The 22,021-nt window shown below is 22.0% G+C and overlaps 7 protein-coding genes across 7 annotated transcripts in view; 3 read left to right on the plus strand and 4 right to left on the minus strand.

Moving 5' to 3' along the window:
• Positions 1-4,743, plus strand: part of DDB_G0273033 (hypothetical protein) — a gene marked incomplete at both ends in the record, with an annotated part of 4,817 nt that extends 74 nt beyond the window's left edge. Inside the window, 2 exons of the mRNA XM_639942.1 lie at positions 1-690; positions 810-4,743. The exon at positions 1-690 is cut by the window's left edge and continues 74 nt beyond it. Coding sequence (XP_645034.1) covers positions 1-690; positions 810-4,743 — 4,624 coding nt within the window. The remainder of the gene's footprint in view (positions 691-809) is intronic.
• A 113-nt stretch (positions 4,744-4,856) lies between these two features.
• DDB_G0272881 (hypothetical protein) lies at positions 4,857-5,811 on the minus strand (the record flags this gene model as incomplete). The annotated part of the gene is made up of 3 exons (XM_639943.1): positions 4,857-5,053; positions 5,172-5,573; positions 5,655-5,811. The coding sequence occupies 3 exons, from the start codon at positions 5,809-5,811 to the stop codon at positions 4,857-4,859; spliced, it is 756 nt and encodes a 251-aa protein (XP_645035.1).
• Positions 5,812-6,260: 449 nt separating this feature from the next.
• Positions 6,261-7,118, plus strand: DDB_G0272606 (hypothetical protein; the record flags this gene model as incomplete). Its single annotated transcript, XM_639944.1, has 1 exon — positions 6,261-7,118. The coding sequence occupies one exon, from the start codon at positions 6,261-6,263 to the stop codon at positions 7,116-7,118; it is 858 nt and encodes a 285-aa protein (XP_645036.1).
• Positions 7,119-7,264: 146 nt separating this feature from the next.
• stip-1 (D111/G-patch domain-containing protein) lies at positions 7,265-10,044 on the minus strand (the record flags this gene model as incomplete). Its single annotated transcript, XM_639945.2, has 2 exons — positions 7,265-9,906; positions 10,002-10,044. 2 exons carry the CDS (start codon positions 10,042-10,044, stop codon positions 7,265-7,267), a joined length of 2,685 nt encoding a protein of 894 aa, XP_645037.2.
• Positions 10,045-11,013: 969 nt separating this feature from the next.
• Positions 11,014-13,196, minus strand: fslM-1 (G-protein-coupled receptor family protein; the record flags this gene model as incomplete). The annotated part of the gene is made up of 4 exons (XM_639946.1): positions 11,014-11,728; positions 11,891-12,762; positions 12,830-13,014; positions 13,049-13,196. The coding sequence occupies 4 exons, from the start codon at positions 13,194-13,196 to the stop codon at positions 11,014-11,016; spliced, it is 1,920 nt and encodes a 639-aa protein (XP_645038.1).
• A 1,580-nt stretch (positions 13,197-14,776) lies between these two features.
• Positions 14,777-17,130, minus strand: DDB_G0272610 (hypothetical protein; the record flags this gene model as incomplete). Its single annotated transcript, XM_639947.2, has 4 exons — positions 14,777-15,938; positions 16,033-16,536; positions 16,658-16,712; positions 16,806-17,130. The coding sequence occupies 4 exons, from the start codon at positions 17,128-17,130 to the stop codon at positions 14,777-14,779; spliced, it is 2,046 nt and encodes a 681-aa protein (XP_645039.2).
• A 917-nt stretch (positions 17,131-18,047) lies between these two features.
• Positions 18,048-21,915, plus strand: DDB_G0273037 (hypothetical protein; the record flags this gene model as incomplete). Its single annotated transcript, XM_639948.1, has 2 exons — positions 18,048-18,379; positions 18,471-21,915. The coding sequence occupies 2 exons, from the start codon at positions 18,048-18,050 to the stop codon at positions 21,913-21,915; spliced, it is 3,777 nt and encodes a 1,258-aa protein (XP_645040.1).
• Positions 21,916-22,021: the final 106 nt, after the last annotated feature.

Below are 22,021 nucleotides of genomic sequence, written 5' to 3' on the forward strand. Positions count from 1 at the left end.
AATACAACAATTAAATAGTTCAATAGCATTAAATTCAATATCAATACAACAACAACCATCATTATCATCAATAACATATAGCCCTGTAAATAGTAGTAGTAGTAATAATAATAATAGTAATAATAATATTAATAGTAGTAATAATAGTAATAATAGTAATAATAATAATAATAATAATACGTTTAATTCAAGTTTCAATAGTTATAATAGTTATAACTATGGTAGTTTATTACAATCAAATAGCAGTAATTGTAGTAGTAATAATATTAATATTAATAATTGTCCAAATTCCCCAAAAAGATCAACATCATCAATTTCATTAACTTCACTATCTTCGCGCCATTATAATGCAAATTCCAATAACAATAATAATAATAGTGGTGGTAATAATAGTGGTAATAATAAAATTACAATTAATTCATCAACATCAGTATCAGATTTTTCAAGTATACTAACACCATCACCTTCATTATTCGATGTGTCAATGGGAATATTATCAAGTGGACCAAATGGTGGTATGGTCATTGATTTCTCTTGTCGTGATTTTCAAAAGATTCCATCAAGATTGCCATGCGAAAAAGAAAGAATTGAATATTTAAATTGTTCACATAATAATATTTCAATTATTCAAAATGATTTCTTTAATTCTCATTTCATTAATTTAACAACTTTAAATTTTGAAAATAATAAGTAAGTAATATATATATACAATAAATAAAAATGATAAAAATTATATACTAATTATTATTATTAAATTATTATAATTTCAGATTAAAGGCAATACCTAAAACAATTAAAAATTTAAATAGTTTAGTTAATTTAAAATTATCAAATAATAAATTTAAAAAGTTTCCAAAGAAATTGGTAAAGTTAACACAATTAATTAATTTGGATTTATCGAATAATAAGATTGAAAAGGTTACTAAAGAAATTGTACAAATGAAATCATTAAAAGAATTATTCTTACATAATAATCGTATTCATTATTTACCAAATCAAATTTGTGAATTAACTTTATTCACTCTTACATTAGAGCATAATCCATCATTATCATCACCACCTATTAATGTTTGTGAACAAGGTTTAGAATCAATAATTGATTATTTACATAATGAAAAATGTAATAGTAATAGTAATAATAATAATAATAATAATAATAATAATAATAATAATGTTCAATCACAACCAATACCTTTAAAAATAGTTATACCAACTCCACCAATACAATCAATAAATTCAAATCAATTAACATCGAAAAATAATTTTAATAATAATATTAATAATAACAATAATAATAATAACAATAATACATCACAAGCACAAATCCAAACACAATCACCATTAGCATTATCTTCAAATTCATTATCACAATCACAATCAACATTATCATCACCTCAACAAATAACATCACCATCTGCACCATTATCAAATAGTAATAGTAATAGTAGTTTATCAAGTAGTGTTGGTAGTATTGGTTCAGGTGGTGGTGGTGGTTCACCAAAATTATCTAGAAAACATAAATCAACAACAAATATTACAAATTATTTGACTACTAGTGGTGAGCAAAAATTATTTTCATCAAATGGCGACCCAACGATAAATCAATCATGTCCAACATCAATTACCAATACAAATTATAATGTTAATAAAAAGACATCAAGACCACCATCACCTTCACCTTCACCATCTCCTTCAAAAGAAAGGATTGTGGAAGTTCAACAAAATTTATTAAATATTCCTGATAATAAAATCGTCTCAATCAATAGAAAAAATAGTATTGAATCGAAATCAAGTAGTATTTGTGCCACTTTAAATAGTAGTAAATTTATTGACGATGGTAATTCAAAAAATTGTGAATCCTCTGATATTCTATCAACTTCTTCTTCAAATACAAGTATAAGTAATAGTAGTAGTTTAAATAATAATAATGGTAGTACAAATAGTACTTCCACAAGTAATAGTTGTACTAGTGGTAGTGGTAGTGGTAGTGGTAGTGGTAGTGGTAGTGGTGGTAGTACTACAAATAATAGTTTAAATTCACCATTAACACCCTCATCATCATCATCAAGTTTAGATCAACATCATCATCATAATCATCATAGTCAACAATCATTAGAATCACCAATATCGCCAACCTTGGTTTCCACAACAACTCCAAGAACTCCAAAAACCCCCAAAACACCAAAAACCCCAAAAACCCCCAAAACACCAAAAACACCAAAAACTCCAACATCACCATCACTACCATTAACAACACCAATTCAAACTACAACTTCTCTTCAACCACCATTTATCCAACAAAAGAATCATACAGTTTCTTCACCAATATTTGAGAGATTCCTAAGTAAATTTGCTTTAATGAAAAAATCAAAATCAAAATCAAATGCATTGAACAACAGTGGTAATAATGAATCCAATTCCAATCTAACTCCACCTGTAAAAGAAAGAAAATTAAAGAAACATGCCTCATTATCTGAAATTGAAATAAAAAATCAAAAGAAATCAAATGCTCGTAATACATCTAGTAATAATAATAATAATAAAGGTTCAAATAATAAAGATGAACGAAGTGAATTATCACCATCTTATTCGACATTTGAAATTGTTAATAAATCAAAAAATAATGATAATAATAATAAAAATAATAATAATAATAATAATAATAATAATAATAATAATAATAATAATAATAATAATAATAATAATAATAATAATAATAATAATAATGAAAATAATATTAACATAAGAGAAAATATAAATAGTAGTATTGATAAATTATCAATATTACCATCATCACCAACATCACCACCAATTGTTGCAAGTAGTTTCCAAGTTTCATTTACAAATAATTTATTAACTTCACCAACTTTAATTTCAAGTGGTAGTATTACAACAACTACAACAACAACTACAACAACAACTACCACAACAACTACAAGTGTTGAATTGGTTGAAGATTTATCAAATCAAGATAATGATGGTGATCATGAACCATCAATTAAAGATTTAATTGCATCTTTTAACAATGGTAATGGTTTAATTGATATTAATCATTTAAATAATGGTAATAATAGTAGTTATGTTGAAAGAGGTAAAGGTTCAATTATGATACCCTCCCATTTAGATATTAGTGGTGAGTCATTTAGATGTGGTGGTAGTGTATTACAACATCATAATGATATTAATTTCTCTTCAAGTCCGTCACTCTCTTCATCATTTAATTTATCCTCTTCACCATCAATTACTTCAAATATAAATAATAATAATAACAATAATAATAATACATCATTAAATTCTTCAATTTTAAAAGAAAATCATAGAAAAGAAAAAATTAAAATTAATAGATTAAATTTAGAAGAAATTCATCAACATCATTTAAATGGTCATTATAACAATAATAATAATAATAGTAGTAATAATAGTAGTAACAATAATAGTAATAATAATAATAATAATAATAATAGCCATAGTAGTAGAAGTCAAACCTCATCTCCATCAACACCAAATAATCATCATAAGGATAATAAAGAATCTTCAACTCCATCATGTTCAACTCAATCAACACCAGAATTGAAACCAATGTCGCCACCAACAAGTGGTAAATCTTCAAATGGTAAATCATTTTTATCATTATCAGTATCAATTGGTCAAAATCTAATACCAAAATCAATTCAAAAACAACCAATTTTCCAAAAGATGTCATCTGTATTAGACATGAAAAAGAATGGATCAAATTCAAAATCACCAGTAACCTCACCAACATTAGTTAGTACAAAACCATCAATTGTACCTTTATTACAATTACCAGTAAATAATGGAGTTGGTGGTAGTAGTAATAGTCCAATGGTTAATAGAAGTAATAGTGGTGGAGGTAATCCATTATTCTTAAATTTACAATCATTAGGTGGTGGTAGTGGTTCAAATACACCATCAGCTACTTCATCATTGGCTGAATTTAATTCTGCAAATCCTGTTTCACCAAGAGGTCATAGAAATAGAACTCATTTTAGAAATAATTCTTCATCACAAACTCAAGATATTGTTGATTGTTTAATTAATAATAATAACAATAATAATAACAATAATAATAATAACAATAACAATAATAATATTAATAATAATAATAATAATAATAATAATAATAATAATAATAATAATGGTAGTGGAAATAATATTTATAATTATAATAATTATTTAAATTCTCATAATGGTAATAATAATTCATCAGCTGGTATTGGTGGAAATGGTGAAACTTTAACACCACCAATGACAACTAGAACTAGAGAAAGAAGAGGTACAATTTCATCAGAAAGAGATTTAAGAATGTTATGTATTCCAGTTTTAACCGATATTCTAAATGATTTAAATGGCAGAAAATGTTTTAAATCATTCTTACAAACTGAATACTCTCAAGAGAATCTAGATTTTTGGTGTTTGGTTGAATCTTATCATAAATTAGAGAGTAAACGTGAGAAGTTAATTCAATGTGAAAAGATCTATAAAGAATTTATCACTGATAATTCTGCTCAACAAATTAATATACCTGGTACAATCTCAAAACAAATCGAAGAAAATTATAATAACAAAACTTCAATTGATACCATTTTCGATGAGGCTCAATCTGCTATCTTTCAATTAATGGAATGTGATAGTTTTGAAAGATTTAAAAAATCCTCTTTTTATTTCCAATACTATTCTTCCCCAATACCTTCAAATATAAAAAATATTGGTCAAATGGTTTAAATAAATAAATAAATAAACAATAAAGAATAAAATTATTTTTTTTATAAAATAACATATTATTATTTTTATTTTTATTATTGTTATTTTTATTATTATTACTTAATTTTATATAATTATTGTGAAATTAATAATGCAGAATTTTCATTATATTCTTTTTGGTGTTCTATTTGTGAAATTGTATTTATTTGAAAGTTTATAGTAATTTTTGAAAATTCATAAAAAAATGATATTAAATAAAAAAATATTGATAATGCTGATATAATTTTTAAAATTGGTGCTAAATTATCTATAAAAAATTGTAATATAATATCTATTTTTATAATGGTTTTTTTTTTTTTTTTTTTTTAATTATCTAGGTTTTTTTTTTTTTTTTTTTTAAAAAATTAATTAATTTATAAATATACATATATATATATATATATACATACATCCAATAAACACTGATGTTGTTAATGATATTACTCTTCTTAATATTAAAATTCTTTTTGGTAATTTACTAAACTTATGATCCAAATAAGTTTGTGTAAATATATAAATAAAACCAGTAAAAAAAAAAGATGCTGCAAATATTGAATGGACAAGACCGGTATTATGATATTGAAATGATGAAACACCATGTATACATACTCCACATATCAAACCTAAAAAAGTTGAAATTCTATTTAACATTTTTGCTCTATTTTTCTTTTTTTCATTTTCATTCTCATTAAGGATAATATCAATATTAAAATTTTGATTAATATTGTTTTGTAATAAAAAATGTTTTACAAATACAACTATGAACACTAAAAATGCTGAAATTGAAATAAAAAAGGTACCTATGCAACTTTCTAAAATTAATTAAAAAAATTGGTTAAAATTATAATTTTTTCGAAATTATTATTTTAAAAAATGAAAAAATTAATTATTACCAGGACTAAAATCAATTGTATCACTTATGTAGGGAACTGTTCTTCTAATTCCATGAAATAATAAAACTGTTAATGTATATGTTGTAATTAATGTTGATGGTATAAGTATTGCTAATATCCATAATAATACACTTGGTTTTAAACTTGACGAAATCATTTTTTAATGATAAATAAATAAATAATAACAAAAACCAAAAAATAAAAGTAACACACATTTCAACAATTTATTAAAAAAAAAAAAAAAAAAAAAAAAAAAAAAAAAAAAAAATTAATTAATTGTAATTGTGTGTTTTTAAGAGAAAATAACTTAAAAATTGGAGAATGTTGTTTTAATATTTTTACAATTATATAATTTAAAAAGAAAAGATTTTTTTTATTTATAATACCATCAATTTCCAAGAAATTCCAAAAAATTAAAAATTACTGGAAAAATGTAAATTTTTTTAAAAAAAAAATGGATTCTCAATTGATTCTTGGTTTGGCCAATATAAATAGCTCAATTAATTTCGAATTTTTATCATATCAAATATTTTATTATCAAAACAAATTACTTTTTATATTTTTAAATTTATTATTTACTTTTTTTAAAAAAAAAAAAAAAAAAAAATGAAATTTATTTCAAGTTTATTAATTATTTTATCAATAGTTTCGATTTGTTTATCTCAAACTTCTTCATCAGTGTCATCAGTGTCATCTTCTTCTTCTTCATCTCAAGAATGTCTTCCTGGATATTCTGGTGTTAATTGTACATTTAACCATAATGTAACTGGGTATGTTCCTGCATATGCACATGGTGGATATGTATTGTTTTGGGGTGATTTTGGAGAAACACATGATGGATTATCAGTTTTAATTGGTGGTACCACTTGCTCTATATTCGTTGCTTATTTTTGGATGATTAAATGTTATGCTGGAGTATTACCTGAAAATACATTTTATAATGTTACAGTTACTCAAAATGGTATAACATGGTTCCAAGATAACTATTATAGATATCAAACAAATTGTGTAAATGGTGAAACTTTAAATGGTTATTGTCAATGTGAAACTGGTTTCACAGGTGAATTATGTGATGTTGAATCATCACCATACATTAACACAATTAGTAGTTCATCAATCGATGGTGGACATGTTATTGCAGATGGATGGTTTGGTCAAGATCCACAAATTGGAACATTTTCAATTTTAATTGGAAATAAAAAATTAAGAATTGTACAAATTGGATCAACTCGTTTTTCAGGTGTTGCACCACAAGGCAATGGTAGTCAAGATATCACAATTTATAATTCAACAAATAATCAATTACTTTATACTGGTATTAATTCATTTCAATATGATTCAACTCTTTGTTATGGTGATTGCTTTGCTAATGGTATTTGTAATAATGGTGTATGTGAATGTTTTTACCCATGGACTGGTCCATATTGTTTTGAATTTAATTCCTGTCAATGTCCTCAAATTTAACAATATTCTTAATCAAATAAAAAATTTAAAAAATAAAAAAAAATAAATAAAAATTTTCTATTGTATTATTTAAAATGTAATACAATCACTTTTATATTATTATAAACTAAATTATAATTATCCTTATTATTATTATTGTTATATTATTATTTATTTAATGACTTATCTAATAAATATTGAATATTAGCAGGTTCCCACCTATTATTATTATTATTATTATACATAATTAAATCTCTTTCAATTATTATTGGAATCTTATCGAAAATATAAATTTGTTGACCTGAATTTGTTTTCTTTTCAGATGGTATAAATAATAAACCATTTTTAATTGCTAATTGTTCAACCATTTGTTTAGTTGATATATTATCAATATTATTATTATTACTACTATTTAAAGATGGTGATGAAATTGGTTTTATTGGTTGTTGTTGATTTTGTTGTTGATATGAATTATTAATATTATTATTATTATTATTATTATTATTAATATTTGTATTTAAAAGTGAATTAATTTTTTGAGAAATTAAAATTTCATCATCTTTTTGAATGGTTTCATTTGATAATACTTTTTTCATTAAATTTAAAGAAATATTAAATATTGATTTAATTTTATCATTTGAAATGATTTCTTTTGGGAATTGTTTTTTCCAACCACTATACCAATTTGAAATTTCCTCTAAATTTGCATCTGGTGATTTTAACCATTCCAATAAAATTTTTAACCAACGTGTAAAGAAATCCTTTTCTAATATACAAATTATTGTTGATAATGTTATTAATCCAGAATCTAAATTAATATTATCTGTTGTTGTTATTGAATTATTATTATTATTATTATCATTATTGTTATTATTATTATTATTATTATTATTATCATTATTATTTAAATTTGACCATCTTAATAACCATTGAATTTCAATTGGTGATTTTTGATTTGAAGGATTAATTTCTAAATCTTTAATTGATTTTGATAATTTTGGAATGATTGCTCTATTTAATAAAGAATCCATTGAATTTGATTGGAAAATATTTTTCCATGGTGTTAAAATCTTTATTGCAGATTTATCAGAAGGATGCCAATCTTGTAAGGCACTAATTATCTTTTGACGAATTAAAGGATAGAATGATTCCAATTCACTACCTAATAATGGTATCCAAGGTAATAACCAATGATCCAATGGTATAGGATCAGTTCTAGGATCCCATTTCTCTATTGCAACTTTTAATTTTGGTAAAATCGATTGTTCCAATAATGCCTCTTGAATAACGTCTGGTAATGTATCGGACCATGTCGAAATTAGTGTTGCAGCATTTGAAGGTTTCTTTACATCCCATTGACTTCTAAGGTAATTTTTAAACTTTGGTAAAAACAAATCTCTCATAATTAAAAAGTAAACATTGATTTGATATTCACCCAAAACTGATACACTCTCTTGAAAAAGTTGTCTCCATTTCACCATTTCTTTTGAAAGTTTTTTACTAATTTCTAAACTACTATTATCATTATTATCACTATTTGATTCTAATTCCCATTGATTTAATTTCTCCTTTAATAATGGTTCTAATAATTCTTTTTGTAAATTATATAATTTAAAATTTTGATATTCTTTTGGATAATTTGATTTCAATTTCTTGAAAACTTTATATAATTGTTTTAAATCTAATTGCGATTGATCCAATTGTTTCTTTACGGTTGTTATTGTTTCTAAAATCTCTGTTACTTTTTTAATTTGTTCTTTATCATTTTCAATAGTTAATTTCAATTTCTCAACACCTCTTGTTAAATTATTGATTTTATCATTTTCATGTTTAATTTTATTATCTTGATTTTGAATATCAATTTGTTTTAATTTTAATAATAAATCTACATTATGTTTTAATTCACTTAATGGTTTTGATTGATCATCTAATATTGATGTAATATTTTGATATTCTTTATTATGTTGATGATGATGATGATGTTTATGATGTTTGATTTCTTCCATACCTGTATACAATCTTGCTTCTGGACCACGCATATCAATTACAATTTGAGGTGTTGATGATGTTGTTGTTGTTGCTGTTGTTGTGGTAGTTTTCTTTTTAAAAGTTGTTGTAGTTGTTGATTCTAAATGTTCATCAAAATCATATTTTAATTTTGGTTCTTTCTTTTTCCAACCTAATGATCTCTTATTTTCATTATCACTATCAGTATCACCTTCACTTTGATCACTATCGTCGCTATCATCACTACTATTAACATTTAATTCTGTAACAGATGCTAAACCAGCATTTTTAGGTCTAACTTGTACTTTAATTGGTTCAACCATACCGCCACCATCACGACCTAAACCACCTGTACCTTTATAACCCATTTTTGATAATAAAGCTGCACCAATACCACCAACTGGTTTATCTTCAATTGATTTATCATTATCACTATCATCATAATTATTACCACCACCACCACCATATTTATTCTTTTTTTTATTTTTCTTTTCTTTTTTTTCTTTTTTCTCTTTTTTCTTTTGTTTCTTTTCTTTTTTTTCTTTTTTTTTTTTTTTTTTTTCTTCACCGTCATCATCATCGTTGTCAATATTTTCACCATCTTTATTTTTTAATTTATGTTCATTTGGTTCATAAATACCACTTGCAACGAAACCAACTGGTGTTGAATATCTTTTTTTCATTTTATAATATTCCTCCTCTGTCATTTTAGATTCTTCTTCATCTTCATAATCTCCCCATCCATCATTAAATACACCATAGATTGCATCTTCTTTTGTAAATTTTCTTTTTTTTTTTATATCTTCTTTCATTTTTTTTTTTATTTTTTTTTTTTTTTATTATTATGTAAATTAATATGTAAAGCAATTAAAATTAAAATTAAATACTAAAACTTACCATTAAAATTATAAAATTCTTCGTCATCCCCCTCAATATTCATCGTTTGATATTTCTCGATTGTTGAATTTTTGAAAACAAAAAAAAAAAAAAAAAAAAATGAAAACAAAAAAATTCTTTAATTAAAAAAAAAAATAGTATTATGTAATAAAAAAAACATAAAATATTTAATTTTTTTTTTTTTTTTTTTTTTTTTTTTTTTGTTTTTTTTTTGGTAACGGTCCTAGTTTCGTATTTTTTTATTCTTTTCCCATAAGTGCGCTTTTCTTAAAAGATTGAATATAATATATAGATAAATTATAATAAAATAGAAACTCTTTATATTTTATATTACTCTCCGTTATTCCTCTGTTAGAGGTGTCATTGTTTTATATTTTATATAACAACACTATTATTCCTCTGGTAATATAAAATGTAAAACAATGGCACCTCTAACAGAGGAATAACGGTGTTGTAATAGTATAAAGGCACCACAATATAAAAATTAGTGGAATAATAGAGACCATTTTAAAACTCACATGCATTATTATAATTATTATTATTATTTTTTTTTTTTTTTTTTTTTTTTTTTTTTTTTTTTTTTTTAATATCAACATGTAAACTTAAGTTACCAGAATCAGTGCTTCCAAATATAATATCCTTTGACCAATTCATATAATTAATTACAATTTTAATTTTAAATACCAACATATTTAAAACTGCATATAAAAAAAAAAAAATAAATAAATAAATAATACTACATTTTAAAATTAAACTTCATAAATAAAACTAATTAAAAATGGATAAACACTTATTAATCAATTAAAATAATAATAATAATAATATAATAATAATAATAATAATAATAATAATAATAATAATAATAATAATAATAATAATAATAATAATAACAATAATAATAATAATAATAATAACAACACTATATTTTAAAATTAAAATTCTTTGATAATTTAATTTAACAAAATTTTTTTTTTTTTTTTTTTTTTCTTTTTTTTTTTTATTATTATTATTATTATTTTATATTAACAGAACCAATTTCAATATCATTTTGTTTTTTATGATATGGGTCATAATCATCAAAATCTGAATCAGAATCATTATTTTTTGAAAATGCATTTGAATCCATTGTTGATAAAGTTGGTTTACTATTATTATTTTTTTTATTTATATTACTATTGTTAATTGTTGTTGAAGTACCAGCAGTTGTTGATGAATTACCACTCTCAGAAGGTGAATTATTATCCATTGAGAATAATTTAACTTTAATGAATAAAATAAATCTATTATTAAATACAATTGATCTTTTCCAAATTTTAAAAGCTCTCTCATTTAAACCTTGTAAAAAGAAACAATAAATTCCATAAATTCTAATACAATAAATGAAATAGCCTAATGAACCTATAGATGGACCACCAACTGTGCACTTTGAAGGATCATCACTCTCTAATGTACATTGAAAGAATTCATCAATACTACCATATGTATTCTTTGAATTATTATCATTATGAAAATTAAATGCAAATATATAAACAAATGAAAAATAAATTAAAACAATATTTAAAATTGGTTTTATCTCTAATTTCATAATACCACCTCTACCTGTTGCTTTAACAATTTTATAAATCTCATAAATTACTAATCCAATAAATCCTGTACTAATTGTTAATGTTAATCCTAATGGTCCAAAGAAGAGTGTATTTTGTAATACTGCTTTATGTACCCAACAACTTTTAAAAATTTAAAAAAATTAATATTTAATTATAATTATTATTATTATTATTATTATTATTATTATTATTATTATTATTATTATTATTATTATTGTTATTATTATTATTATTATTATTATTATTATTATTATTATTATTTATTGTTTTTTAAATACATACTGAATATTTCCTCTAACCATTCTATAATTTTTAGTTGCTAATGGTATAACACTAAAAATGAAAGAGATTGTAAATGCAATTGGTACATAATATTTTTGTATATTTAATGGTTTAGTAATATATTTAACCCTCCACCATAAATCAAATCCCATATATGCCCAAAATAAAATTGCATTAATTGCAAATAATTGAAAAATGAAACCTGTACTTGAACATAATGGATCTTCAAAAACTGATATTCTAGCACCACCATCTTTAATTAATGCTCTTGGTCCACCTGCAATGAATAGTATTACACCCGATAAACTCATCATGAAAACTGAACCATTAAAAAATCCATACATTCTATCAAAACTTGTAACTTTTGGATTTAGAATAATAAATGTAACTAAAAGATATAATGAACCAAATGTTGATAAAACTGCAAGAGTATTTGATAAATTATAAAGTTGATCCCATTGTTCATTGGTGTAAAGTGGAACGGGATTTGGTACTACACAATTACTAGTTTCGGAAACAAATAAATAACCTCTATCATAATCTGCATCATGATCAGTTGAATTATGATAAAATAAAGGAGGTGGACAATATGATGAATCTAAATTAACCATTGTATTATCTGATAATGGTCCATAGCATTGAACTGTATAATTTGGATTACCAACATCATAATTTGTTAAATTAAATTCTGAATAATTTAATGGAAACATTGGTAACCCACTAACAGGTTCAATTTGATCACAACTAAAATAAAATTTTGGTACACCACATTTAGTTGTAACATTATTACATGTATTATAACAAATCCTTTTTGGTATTGCAATTGTAATATTTGTTTGATTATTTGTAAAACTTTCACATCCTGGTAAATACTTTTTTTTTTTTTTAAAAAATTAGAAACTTAATTTTTTTTTTTTATTTTTTTTTTTTCCCACTTACAATTGAACATAATGTCTTATATGTTAATGAGTCACTTTTACAACCAGATGTACCAATAGCACCTAAAATTCCAAAATATTCATCCAATTTTTTCATTGCATTTTGTTGTGTTGCATTTGATGATACATATATAGAATCTTTTTTATTTTTATTTTTTTTAAGAAAATTAATAATTGATGTATATGCTTTTTTTTTAAAAAATTAATATATAATAACTACCCAAATTATTTAAAAATTTTGAACATGGCGAAGATGGTGTATCTCCTATATATTGCTCACATTTCCCACTTGGATCAATCGGATATATTGTTTGGCTATTTACTTGAAAAACATATAAAATAAAAATAATAATAAATATTGATTTCATTTTTTTATTTTGAAATTTACACAAATTATAAAATTTTATAATTTTTTATTGTTTTTAATTGGTGAAATTATTTTTTTTAAAAAAAAAGATTTTTTAGATTTTTTATTTTTTAAAAAATATAAATATCTCTAGAAATCTACAAACTGTTGACATAATGAAAAAAAAAAAAAAAAAAAAATCAAAAAAAATAAAATATTGCGTAATTGATTCTAAAATATCATATTTTACTCTTAAAAATATCCAAATTATTTGAAAAGGTTTTTAGAATTATAATTCTTTGCTTTTTTTTATTGGTATGATTAAAAAAAAAAAAAAAAAAAATACAAAAAATGTGAATAATATCATAAAAAATATTATTTTCATATTTTTATTTTTATTTTTTTAATCATATTTTTTTTATTCATATTTTAATTTTTATTATTTTTTTTTTTTTTTTTTTTTTTTTTTTTAATCAAATCAATAAAAAAATTAAAATATGAATAAAAAAAATATGATTAAAAAAAAAAAAAAATAAAACCAAGAAATTCTTTAATATTAAAAAAAAAAATCATTAGTTGTGTTTAACATCACTAATGATTATTATTATTTTTTCAATACAAAGGGACAAAAAATTCAAACAAGCACCCCAAGTTAAATTAATATGTAAAAAAAAAAAAAAAAAAATCCTCACATATTAATTTAACTTGGGGTGCTTGTTTAAATTTCTTGTGTCGTATTAAATACGAGTGTTTTTTATAGAAAAAAAAAAAAAAAAAAAAAAAAAAAAAAAAAAAAAACAATTTTTAGTTTTGGTTACCAAGATTTATTTTAAAATATTGTTTTTATTATTTTTATTTCTATTATTTAAATTTTCATAGTGGACATCAACTTGAGTATACTATTCACCTTCTCGTATTGAATTTATATTTCTATAAACTTGGTAAGAGAAAATGATCCCACCATTTTGGACGTGGCGTTGCAAATTATCCAGACCTTCATTATCCATAAATTGATTCAAAACTTCAAAGACTACAAATACATAACAAATCAATTGTTATTTCTCTAACTTATCTGTCTTTAAATGATTTAAAAAATTGCCCTAAAAAGAATTTATAATTGTTTGGTCTTAATAAAAGTTATTAATTTGTAATACATAATTTATTTTTATAATTATTTACTTACAAAACACTTCCTCTTGCCAAATAATTAAAATTATTGGATCCTCTGTATTGAATAATGGATCTTCATTATTCAATAATGGATCTTCACTTTTAAATGGTTTTTTGTCTTTAAAAAGTCGAATATATAATTTTAAAAGAATTGAAAATGGTTGTAAAAAAAAAAAGAAAAATACTTTATTTTGTAATAAAAACAAAATTAACAAAAAAAAAAAAAAAAAAAAAAAAAAAAAAAAATATTAAAAATTATAATATTAAAAATTTGATTAAAAAAAAAAAAAACAAATAAAAAATAAAAAAAAAAAAATAAAAAAAAAATAAAAAGAAATTTGAAGAAACAAATTATTTAGTTAAATGTATTATTTGTTTATAATCGATCAAAATTTTTTTTTTTAACTGTTTAAAATCCATTTTTTTATTAAATTATAATAATAAAATGATCATAAAGATAAAAGTATTAATGCTTATAAATAAACTTAATTTTGAAGATGATGATGGTTTCTCTGAACTATCACTATCGCTATCACTATCACTATCACTATCACTATCACTGTCACTATCACTATCACTATCACTATCACTATCACTATCACTATCACTGGAATCTCTATTCTTAGAACTATTGCTACTAACATCTGAACTACTATCATTACTAGAAGAGGTAGGTTTTGTTATTGAAATTTCAATTGTATTTGATTGTTGTTCACCAACAGTGAAATATAATTGATAAATTTTATCACTTACAAGATTTGAATAGACATTGGCAATTGTTGAAGTGATGTAGTTATTTTTATCTTGTTGATTTTCGAAATAAAATTTTAATGATTTGTTTGAACTTTCTTTTTCAGTAAAGATTGCAAGATTTACATTATCATAATCAAAATCGGAACCATAGATAATTAATACAGAGTCACCATTAATCTCAATAACATCATATGATGTAATTGTTGGTGCATTATAACTATAGGTTATGGTTTCATTAATGTGATTATTTAAAGTTAATTGTTTTTTAATATTTTTACCAACACCTTTTGGAATTGTAATTGTGAATTCTTTATTTGGTATTTCCAATGAGTGACTTTCAGAATCTCCAAAACTATACTCCCAACCTAAATTTGTACCATTAAATTGTAAATTTCCACCAGTTTTTGTTGAAAATGTTGTATTTGATTGAGTGATTTGATTTAAATTATAATCTGAACAATCTCTTGAACTAAAATAAAAACCATTTGGAAGAATTTTTGAATTGAGTTCAAGATCACATTTGAAACAATTTGGTAAATAGGATAATTCATTATTACTTAATGAAAAATCTTTTGGAAGTTGACAATATGATTCTGGAATTGATCCATAAATTGAACTATCAGTTATATAGAAACTCTCTAATGTTTTATAATTTGTTGATATATCTTCCAACTCTGGTAATCCTTGATAAATTTCATTATTTGTTGATGAAAAACTTAAAACATTTGTAAAATCAATTGAATCAATTTCTAAATTACCATCACTTTCAATTATTGAATTAATTGGAAATTTCATACATTTACTACATGTTGAAAATGATGATTCATATCCATTTACAATTCTATATATATATATATATATATATTAAAATTTTGTTAGTATATATATTTTTAGTTTTTTTTTTTTTTTTTTTAAATTAATTACATGTTAATTACAATTTAAAACCTGATAAATAATTTGAAAAATCATAACCATTTGTAAATTTAAAAATTGAATTTGTAAGTGTTAATGATTCAAGTGAATTTGATAAATCATTATCCAATAATAGAAATTCCCAATTAGTCTCTTGTGAATATCCATTAATTGTTAAAGTTTTTAAATAATTGAAATAATTTAAAACTGGTGCTACTGGTGATGAAACTGTACCGTTTGTGGTATAGGAAATTTCATAATTTTCTAAATTTACCAATATTTTTGAAAAAGTTTCTGAAATCTCTTGAGTGAAACTTTGAGGATTTACACCAATTTTTAAAGTTGTTAAACTAAGATTTGGAATTGATAATTTTGAAAAACCAAGTGCATTTTCAATTATTAAAGTTTTTAATTTTGATTCAAACATTGATGATGGTACATTAACTGATACTGTACCTATAAAAAATTCCTCCAATGTATCTTGAAATGTAATTGCACTATTCATTTCATCAAAATATTTATAAAATCTTTTATTTATAATAAAAAAAAAAAAATAAAAATAAAAAAAATAAATATTAGTCCAATTTTTAGTATTTTTTTTTTTTTTTTTTTTTTTTTTTTTGGTTTATAAAAAAAAAAAATACATACACTTTCTTAAGATATTTTAAAGTACCAATATTTTTAATAGCTTCACCATTTCCTCCTATTTATTTTTAATAAAAATTAAAAAAAAAAAAAAAAAATTAATAATTAATTTTTTTTAAACATTATTAAAAAAAAAAAAACAATAACTTACTAATTTTTCCATTTTCATCACCCACATATATTGATGTTAAGTTGGTGAAAATTGCAAAATTTTCAAAGTAACACCAAGTTCCTGACATTGGATTACCTGGTTGAGAAAAATCAACACCTGTAATAATATAGGTATCTTCTGAATCTTCCATTAATTCACAAATGTATGCTCCAGGTTTACAAATATCATCACTTGACAGAGGTTGATTATAACATTGATAATAATTATTTTTGGCAACATTATCAATTAGGGTGCTAACCATTTTGAAACCATAATTTGAAACAAAAAATAATTCTAAAATAAAAATTATTAATAAAAATTTCATTCTTTTTTTTTCCTTTATTTGTTTTGTATGAATGAAAAATAATATCCAAATAAAAAAAATAAAAAAAAAAAAAAAAAACATTTTTGATTTCTTTTATTTAAAATTCTAAAAATATAAAAAAAAACCGATTTGAAAAATATCAAAGAAAATCAACACTAAATTTTTTGCACAAGTCAGTTAAAGAAAAAAAAAAAAAAAAAGTGGGTGATTGAAATATTGATCTGTAATTTTTTTTTTTCTGTAACTGATCGGTGCAAAAAATGAAAACAAGGTTATTATCTGTAACCCCTACAATATATATATACATATATATAACGCCTTAATTCAATCTGATTATTTTAAAATAAAAAAAATTTTATTTATTATATAAAAAAAAATACTCTACCTGACTTTTTCTTTTTTTTTTTTTTTTAATATTTTATTATATTTTTTTTATAAAATTTCTTATTTTCATTTTATTGTTTTTTTAAAATAGATAAATGAGTAACACAATAAAAAATTTAAATTAAATGGTTTTTTACCTTTTTTATTATTTTTTTCGATTATCCAAATTTGACATTAAAAAAAACCAATCAAACCATGTGGTGGCCAATTTTTTTTTTTTTTTTTTTTTTTTTTAATATCCGATATTCTATATCATTTTGTTTTTTCGAGTTCTTTATTTTTATATACCAAATTCATATTAAAAATAAATAAAATCAAGTCATTGTTTTAAAAAAAAAATAAAATCAGATTTTAGTGTTTTTGTAAATTTAAAAAAAACGAATTTTGACAAAAATTATTTTAGTTTTTTTTTTTTTTTTTTTTTTTTTTTTTTTTTTTTTTTTTTTTTTTTTTTTTTTTTACAAAACGAAAAATTTGGCGTTATTACTTTTTCTTTTTTTTTTTTCATTTTCACCCAAGTAATTAGCATTACAATGAATAGTTTAATTCTTAAACTATCAAAACATGGTGCAATCCAACCATATCGAAAAAATAATATAATTAAATTATTTAGGGCCTACAGTACAACTATAAATAGTCAAAACAATAACACTAAAAACATAATTAATAATAATAATAATAATATCAACAATAATAATAATAATATCAACAATAATAAAAATAATATTAGTAATAATAATAATAATAATAATAGTAAAATGGTCATAAATAATAATAATAATAATAATCGTGATTTTCAAAAATCAATTTTATTAATGAATATTAAAGAACTATTTAAAAATAATATTAAACTTGCTATTGAATTGTAAGTTATTATAAAAAACACACACACACACAGTAAAAGATAAATAAATGAATTTTTATTAATAATTAATATACGAAATAATTTAAAATAGATTATCAAAATATTTTAAACAAAATAAATTTAATGACCAAGATGTTGAAATTTTATTCCAATGGTCATTAAATAATAGATATTTTACAAATATAGATTTAATGAATTTATTTTTAAAAAAATTTATTGAAGTAAATAATTTATTAAATATTCAAAAAGTTTTACAAGCTTGTCAAAATTCAAATACAAAAATGAATTTAGAAACCTATATAATATTAATTAGATATTTTACAGTATCAGAAATGATACCAAATTTAAAATCAATAATTAATTCTTTAAATAGGAATGAAGCAATCACTGAAGAAATTGCAAAACTTTATATAAATTCACTTGAACATAATGAAAATTTAACATCTCCATCACCATCATCACAATCATCACCATCATCACCATCACCATCAGTATCATCAGAGTCATCAACATCACCATCAGTATCATCAACATCACCATCAGTATCGTCAGTATTAGTAGCAAAACCAAAATCACATGTATCAATATATTATGATTTATTTTCAGCATATTTAAGTTTAGGTGAAATCTCAACAGCAGAATATTATTTCGATTTGATTAAACCACATCCTGATGCATTTTTTAAATTAATGAAATATTATCAAAGTAGTCCAGATGGTGTTGACTATAGTAGTAAAGTATATAAATTGGCAAATTCAGAACTTCAATATTTATCAAAAGATCTTTTTAAATCTGGTCCATTCTTAAGGATTTTATCAAATCTCCCATTTGAAAAGGTTCAAAAATTGTTAAAGAAATTATATACCGATCAAATCATCTATGAAGATTTAATTGCTTCAATCTTATTATTATATTTAGAGAATAATCCACAATGGGTAATCAATGTATTAGAGAATTTCTCAAAAATCATAACAAAACCTAATTTTTACATTTCATTAGTTAAACAATTAGTTTTAAATAATGATATTCGAGGTATTATTAGAGTATTAACAGAAATTGGTGAAAAAGGTCATGGTTTAAATTCATGTCATTATCAATATATTTTACAATGTTATTTTGAAGGAATTGAAAAAAATAAAGTTAATAACCATAATGAAGAGTTATATTTTGGTAATGAAAATGAAATTGAAAATTTAAATAAAATTTTAAAACATATTGTTAATTTAGATCCAAGTCAAGGTAATATTATGTCGACATTATTATTTTATAATCAAAGCTTTGGTAGTGCCAGTCAATTTCAAGCATTAGTGAATATATTTGAAAAACAACCAACTAAATATATCGATGAAGTTACATCCCAAGTTATTAGAAGTTTCATTCAATTGGATAATTTCGATTTAGCAATGTTATGGTATATTACAAGATTTGAAAAGTATGGTTTAGGTTTAAATAAATCAATTATATTATCATTTTTAAATAATACAAATGATGAAATGGTATATTCACATTACAAAAGACAACATAGATATTATCCAACTAAATTTACAATTAAACCAACTCAAAATGAATCTGATGAAATAACTGCAAATCAAATGAAATCAATCATTGATCAATTTTTAAAAGAACAAGAAATGTTTAAACAACAACATTTTATTAAAGATAATAATAATAAATTATATCAAGATAATAAAAAGAAATCAACAACAATATTAGAACAAGAAGAAGAACAACAACAACAACAACAACAACAACAACAAGTACCTTTAGAAAATTTAGAAATAAATAATAATAATATTATTAAAAATGATGGAAACATTAATAATAATAATAATAATAATAATCAAATAATTAAACAAATTACAAAGAATGTTTATGAATCAAATAAAATATCAACAATTAATGAAACTAATTTACATTTACAAAGTTTATTAAATATGAAATTAAAAGAAATTGAAAATGAAAAGAATGGTATTGGTTTTGAATTTAAAAAGAAAACATTTAATATTAATAAATCCAATTTATCAGAGGAGGAAGAGTCATTAACATTTGCAATTTCAGAAGATAATAAAGAAAAGATATTTTCAATGTTAAAGAATTATTTAAATAATAATATTTTACCACAAAGTAAATTATTGATATCAAGTTATTATAAACTTTGGAAATTAGATGTTGGCTTGTATAGTGAATTAATTGAAATGTCACCACCATTCATTAGGATATTAGTATTCAATTGTCAATTCTATAATGATTTATTAAATTCGAATCCAGATGAAGCATTTAGATTACTTAAACAAGAATCACCATTAAGTATACCCGATACACTATACAATACAATGTTGGAAATTTTCATTAAAGCAAAGAGAATGGACATTTTCATACCATTTTGTAATCTAATGTTATCAACAAATATTGATATTGAACCAACCAATTTAGCAAGAATTAGTAAATCATTAATTCATGAAAATTCCAAAATTGGTAATATAGGTTTAGTTGTAAAGATATATAACCATTTTGAAAATAAACTTGAACAATTAAGAAAGTTAATTAAAAAACAAATGATTAAAGAATATGAAAATAATGATAATGATAATGAAAATGATAATGATATTGATATAGAAGATTTTAATTTTACTGAAGATGATTATGAAAATGATACTCAAGAATATTATATGCAATTTAGTAAAAGATATAGTGCAATGATGTCTCAAACAACTGCAATTTTAATGAATGAAGTAGCTGATTTGGGTCCTGAAATGTTGAGTGATGTAATTATTAGATTAAATGATAATTTGGTGAGAAGAGATCTTGATAACTATAGTTATAGTGCAATTGCTTCAATAATGCGTGCAGTTTCACTCTCCTTTCCATTGGAGCAAGGCTCACCTGTGAAACTTTGGACATCTTATGAAAGACATTTCCCAAACAGATATAAAACCATTTTCTATGAACAATTATTCTATCGTTTACATTTATCAAACAAATCTTATGTGGTCAATTCAATACTCAGAAAGAATGAGAATATTCGTAAATATGTCAATCAAAGATTATTCCAAGCATTTATAGATTACGGTCATAACCATAATAATATGGAGTTGACGGTATTACTATATTCAACAGTGTTTAGAAATCTTCAAGAAATTAATAAAACTCCTCCTTTTAAAATCGAAAGAAGATATCATACATTATTAATAAACTCTTTCGAATGGGTAATGAATCAATGTATTCAAACCACTCATGGGGCCAGTCAATTAAGATCTCTAGATGAACATAAAAATAATTTTGCTTTCTATGAAACTATTTTAAAACATCTAAAAGAAGGTATATTGGTCGCTGATGATTATGTACATAATAAAGATTTGTCTTTATCCGATGAAACCATTAAGTTAATACCTCATTTCGTTTCTTCAATTTTATCTCAACATCAAAAATTAAATCCATCTTTTGATCCAACCTCAATTAAAGTTCCAAAACAAATTGAATCTAAAGATTTAGAAAGTTTTATGTTTGATTTTATTTCCAAAAAGTCAAAAAAATAAAATAAAATAATTTAAAATAAATAATAATAAACTTTTTTTAAATATTTAAATAATTTTTGATTTTATTTTATTTATAAAAAATAAAAATAAATTTTCAATTTAAACA

The sequence above is a fragment of the Dictyostelium discoideum genome (assembly GCF_000004695.1).
Source record: "Dictyostelium discoideum AX4 chromosome 2 chromosome, whole genome shotgun sequence".
Classification (NCBI taxonomy): domain Eukaryota; phylum Evosea; class Eumycetozoa; order Dictyosteliales; family Dictyosteliaceae; genus Dictyostelium; species Dictyostelium discoideum.